The sequence below is a fragment of the Ostrea edulis genome, chromosome 8, assembly GCF_947568905.1.
Source record: "Ostrea edulis chromosome 8, xbOstEdul1.1, whole genome shotgun sequence".
Lineage (NCBI taxonomy): Eukaryota > Metazoa > Mollusca > Bivalvia > Ostreida > Ostreidae > Ostrea > Ostrea edulis.
This window is the reverse complement of record NC_079171.1, coordinates 537,512-543,322: the sequence shown is the minus strand read 5'-3', so window position 1 is coordinate 543,322 and position 5,811 is coordinate 537,512. Positions and strand designations below refer to the sequence as shown.

The following is a 5,811-nucleotide window of genomic DNA, read 5'->3' as shown; positions in this document are numbered from 1 at the left end:
CGTTGTCTTCACCTTGCATGAGGTAAATGATAAGCTGGACATGGAATGCTTAATCCTCATAGGCACCTGATCTCACTTCTGGTAAATCCAGGGGTCCGTGTTTGCCCGCAAATGTTTATTTTGTATTCCTTATGAAAGGTGAAGATAACGAACAGTAATCAATCTCATAACTCCTATAGTGGGCCTCCGTGGCCGAGTGGTTAGAGCATCGCGCTCAATATCACACGGACTCTCACTCTGGTTGCCGCGTGTTCGAATCGATCCCGCTCGCACCGGTAAGTGAGAAAGTTTCCCAGTTTACTTTCGGAAGGTCGGTGGTCTCTTCCAAGGTACATTGTATCTGGGTTCTCTCTTCCACCAATAAAAACTGGCAGTCTGGGCGCCACTATATATCTGAAATATTGTTGAGTGTGGCGGAAAACATCCAATCAATCAATCATAACTCCTATAAGCAAAACAAAATAGAGAGTTAAGCAAACACGGACCCCTGGACATACCAGAAGTGGGATCAGGTGACTGGGAGTAGTAATCATCCCTTATTGACCGGTCACACCGTGAGCCTTCACTCGTCGCTTATTGAGCAGTGAGGGTTTCTTTAGCGTGCCACATCTACTGCGACATCCATTTTTTAAGTCATTTCCGAGGACCCGTGACACTCACACCTGATTTCAAGCGTTTGGCGATGGAACTGTCACAACCTCTTTTAACGACTTAGGTCTGTCGCGGCCAGGATTCGAACCCCAGCCTTCTGCATGCGGAGCAAACGCTCTAACCACTAGGCCATTTGGATTATGCGTCACAACGTTTAAAAGTAACAATTTCAAAATGTCCCATAATATCGGTTTTATTGGTTATATTAAAGTTTATCTACAACTTCCTAACATGATTTCAATTGTTAAGGTTTATCTGCAACTTCTGATCTCAATCGTTATTAAGGGTTTTTTTTGGGTTTTTTTTTTATATAACTTCTTAACATTACGAACTCAATCGTTATTAAGGGTTTTTTTTTAATATAACTTCTTAACATCACGATCTCAATCGTTATTAAGGTTTTTTTATATTTTTTATTTATAACTTCTTAACATCACGATCTCAATCGTTATTAAGGGTTTTTTTTAATATAATTTCTTAACATCACGATCTCAATCGTTATTAAGGTTTTTTTGTTTTTTTTTATAACTTCTTAACATCACGATCTCAATCGTTATTAAAGGTTATCAATATTACATTAGATAAAAAACCTTTTATTTTTGGAATCACTAGTTCTAAAGAAATAAGCATTAATCTGTTAATTATCAAATCATATATATACAGGAAAAGATGTCAGCAACATTTGATGAACTTATAAATCAGTGGAATACATGGTTTTTTTTCTTCTCTTGGACATAATCTGATAGGCAAATACACTTATCATTATCTAAATACACTTATCATTATCTATATACATTTATCATTATCTAAATACACTTATCATTACAGTAAAATATTTGTATCTCGAATATGGTTTGTCTCGAATACCCCGCTTGAGTCGAAGTCGGCCGCCGGTCCCGGCCGTTTTCCCTATATAAATGATTTTAAAAACTTCTGATATCTTGAACACGGTAATCTCGAATACCCCGCTTATGTCGAAGTATTTTCAAGGTCCCATGCCCTAAATTCACCTCTCGAAGTGCAGTCAATTTTCCGGTCTGCTTACCATACCTGGCGTCGTTAAAACACACGCTACATCAATTATAATTAATGACCGCTAATCCACGCTCGCCTTTTCCGAGTAGTCACGGGTGGCTATAATTGTTTCAACAGCTCAGGTGATTAGTGAAGCCTTCCAACATTACGGATTAAGTCCACCGCCAATTATGAACCGACACGCCCGATTCCAGGGATGGTGTTTGGATTGATACACGCTGTATCATTAACATGTGGGTTAGATAAACGCACAAAATTGTCGAAGTGAGCTTGAAGTTAATGCTCATAATAACGATAATGCATTTAATAATACACGCCTCATCATTAAAACTAGAACATAGAAAACACGAAAATCTTCAAAGTGAACAGAAATTAAACACTGTAACGTGTTAGGGTTCGAAGATTTGGATGAGTCCCTATACTTATTGATATTGATCTTAAACAAATGATTAGGAAATATACGAGTCAATATATACAGATATGTGCAAGATTTCCTATCTTTATAAAAACAAATGTACGAGTCAATATATACAGATATGTGCAAGATTTCCTATCTTTATCATAAAGAGACTATAGATCTGGATGTGACAGATCCGGGAGTACGGGAGATGTGTCCTTATACCGGACAGATCCCTTTTGTCGAAGGACTGATCAAACAAAATAAAATAAACACCAGGTGAACGTCCCCACCTTTAAAAGCTTCCCTACTAGTATACTAGACACCGTATACTGTTAGTTTCTTTATTCACCGTACCTTCGATAACTCCTTGCCAGCGTCTACTTCAGAATGACCCTGTCTCTCGCAAAACAGCCGTATTTATACTACCCGGCATTCGTTATGCCTTGGGTCATATCGTATTGTCCTACGATAAAGTCCGGATCACATCAGCTCTATTTATAGATAATAATACATCCCGTGCCCGATCCCAATTCGTCACATTACCCACGCCTCTATTTCCCATGCGTCCGCGCATGAAACGAAAACTTGGGTATCATCAACAAAAACATTTAATGAGAAGAAAACATGAAAATGTAGACCAATGATGAGTAATGTAAAAATGAACATGATGTGAAATAGATATGCCTTATCCATAATCCTATATTCTTAACAATAGTACAAAACAGTACATATGTGTAACTCTTTGTTACTGTGTTCTTGGACTAAAGTCATATACAATTTATATGTCAAAACACACTTCACTCTCGGTGATTTTCTTTATGCTTCGTCCATTTTCAAGATACTTTGTGATAGTAACCTCCTTCATCCTTTTCTTGGTACCTTCAGTCTGGGTGTACTGATGTATCATCATACGACCTTCTGTCTGAGTTCCGATGGACAACCCTGTTGAAACAGATCGAACTTCTATTCTGTTCATCACCTTTCTTGATGTGTGCACAGGGCTAGGTGCCGTTCGTTTCCTCACCATACGCCCAACAACCAGGTCACTAGTGCTGGGAAGAGATTCGATGCTCCGTTCTGCGGGATCATCTCCCAACTGGATTTCTGGATCTTCATCCCATTCACTATCATAATCTGTGGAATCTTTTCGCATTGTACTGATACTAGGTGCGTCTTTATCTGTTTCTTCAGATGGACCCACATCAGGATGCTTCATCTTCATGTGTTTCAGGAAATATTCCTTCTTCTTGAAAGACACATGGCATTTCTCACACACCAACAAGTTCCGTGTACACTTCATAACATGTTCGATCCAGATTTCCTTCCCGTCGACTTCATGAAAACATACAGGACATATTTCTTTAGACTTTCGAGCTGTAACCTTGGTATTTGCCATAGCTAAGCTACAAAATAAAAATAAAGAAATTCATTGAACTTAATCTAATGTCTATAAGGCTAAGTATCTATTTAAACCGCTTGTCCTCTTGCATATGTACATTGTGATCATCTAGGAAATATAGAAAGAATTGTTTGATCTACAAAACTAATGTGTCATATGCACTAGTCTTGAATATAATCTTTCAACCATATTGGAGGACGTCTATCTCGTCTTTCTCTGCCACCTCCAACCAGTTCAACCGTAACTTCGACATTTTTGTAACTTGACTCGAGGTCATCATGAACTTGATCAACATCAGTCCTTTCATCCATCTTTTCAGAGGAGTAATTGGGTTCTAGAACTTCTCCTCTCAATACCTGAGGTTTGCTGACTTTCATTCGATCACAATGAACTACTTGTTCTTTCCCATTGCGACCGCAGTTTACTTTATACAGAACTTCTGAGACTATGGACAAGACCAGGAATGGACCTCGCCAAAATGAGGTTAGTTTTGATGAGCATCCAGCCTTTCTTTGGGGAAAATATACATAGACTTCATCGCCTTTCTTGAATCGTTCATACGACATTTTCATGTCATGATAATGTTTCTGACGAAGAATTGCCCCTTCTGAATGTTGTCTCACTAATGCATGTGCACGCTCCATTCGATCGAGAAGCACCCAGACCCATTCATTTCTTGGAACTTCTTTCCAGGACGAAGGCATATCATATGCTATGTCCAATGGTGTGGCTGCTTCTCTGCCCATCATAAGCATATTTGGGGTATACCCTGTGGACTCGTGCTGAGATGCTCTATATGCCATCATAACGTACGGTATGCATTCATCCCAGTCCTTTTGATTTTCATTCACAAAACTACTAAGCATAGTCGCCAACGTCTTATTAAATCGTTCCACCATACCATCAGATTGAGGATGGTACGGTGTGGTTCTTGTCTTTCTGATCTGTAAGTATTTACACACTTCACTGAACAAGAGACTCTCGTACTGGCGACCTTGATCAGAGTGAATGCAGCCAGGAGTTCCAAATCTGCAGATGACCTCTTCTGTAATAAGCTTTGCAACTGTCTGGGCTTCCATATTAGGCATAGGAAAGGCTTCCGTCCATTTGGTGAAGTAATCGGCTACAACCAAAATATAGCGATTGCCTTTTTCTGTCACCGGAAATTCCCCTAATATATCAGAAGCTATTCTCTCCATCGGATAACCAACTTGAAGTGGCTGCATCGGCGCCCTTTTTGTTTTAGTTGGGACTTTTCTCCTTGCGCATATGTCACAACCCCCAACATAGCTTCTCACATCGCTTTGTAGTCCAGGCCAGTAATAACTTTGTCTTATCTTGTTCAGTGTTTTTGTCACGCCCAGATGTCCACCGGTCTTCGCATCATGGGCCTGTTCTAAGATAAATCTTCTCTGGGACAGGGGCATAATCACCTGATATGTCACGAGGTTGCTATCCTCTAATTCCCACATGCGGCACAATACATTATCCTTCAATGTTAACTTACTCCATTGTGCCCACAAGGATTTAACCATGTAACTCTTAGCAGTAATCTCACTATACTCTGGTCTCTTGTCCTTCTCTTTCCAAGACTTTACAAGTCGTATGTCAGAACATCCATTCTGGACCTTTACCAGGTCTGTAGAACTGTCATTGACCTCGTTTATCTCGTTCCCCTGCAATACCATGGCATGCTCTTTATCTCCATCTTGGCTCTCGAGCTCCCAATTGTCAAAGTATCCACATTGACCACATGGCAGTCGGCTTAGCCCATCAGCATTCCCATGTAGTCTTCCAGCCCGATGCTCAATTTCCATATCATAAGCTGCTATGACCTCTAGCCATCGAGCCAACTGGCCTTCCGGATCTTTGAACCTAAGTAGCCAGCGAAGGGAACTATGATCTGTTCTGACCAGAAATTTATGTCCATACAAGAAAGGCCTAAAGTGTTTGATGAAGGTCACTACTGCTAGTAGCTCCTTTCTGGTCACGCAGTACTTTCGTTCAGATTTGCTTAGAACTTTACTGGCATATGCAATCACTTTCTCCTGTCCATCTTGTATCTGAGACAAGGCGGCTCCGATAGCATTCTGGCTTGCATCTGTATCCAGAATGAATGGTTTGCTAAAATCTGGATGAGTAAGAATCGGTGCAGATGTTAACTTTACTTTCAAAAGGTCGAATGCTGTTTGACATTCCTCTGTCCAGGAAAATGGAGTTGCTGCTTCGGTAAGCTTATGTAACGGTCGTGCAATATTGGCAAAATGAGCTATAAATTTTCTACAGTAGCTGCAAAAGCCTATGAAGGATCTAACTTGAGTTTTAC

The 5,811-nt window shown here is 40.1% G+C and overlaps 1 protein-coding gene across 1 annotated transcript; it reads right to left on the bottom strand.

Annotated features, from left to right (window-relative positions):
* Window positions 1-2,864: 2,864 nt before the first annotated feature.
* On the bottom strand, window positions 2,865-3,482 carry LOC125647257 (uncharacterized). The gene has a single exon (XM_048873947.2). The coding sequence runs from the start codon at window positions 3,480-3,482 to the stop codon at window positions 2,865-2,867; it is 618 nt and encodes a 205-aa protein (XP_048729904.2).
* Window positions 3,483-5,811: the final 2,329 nt, after the last annotated feature.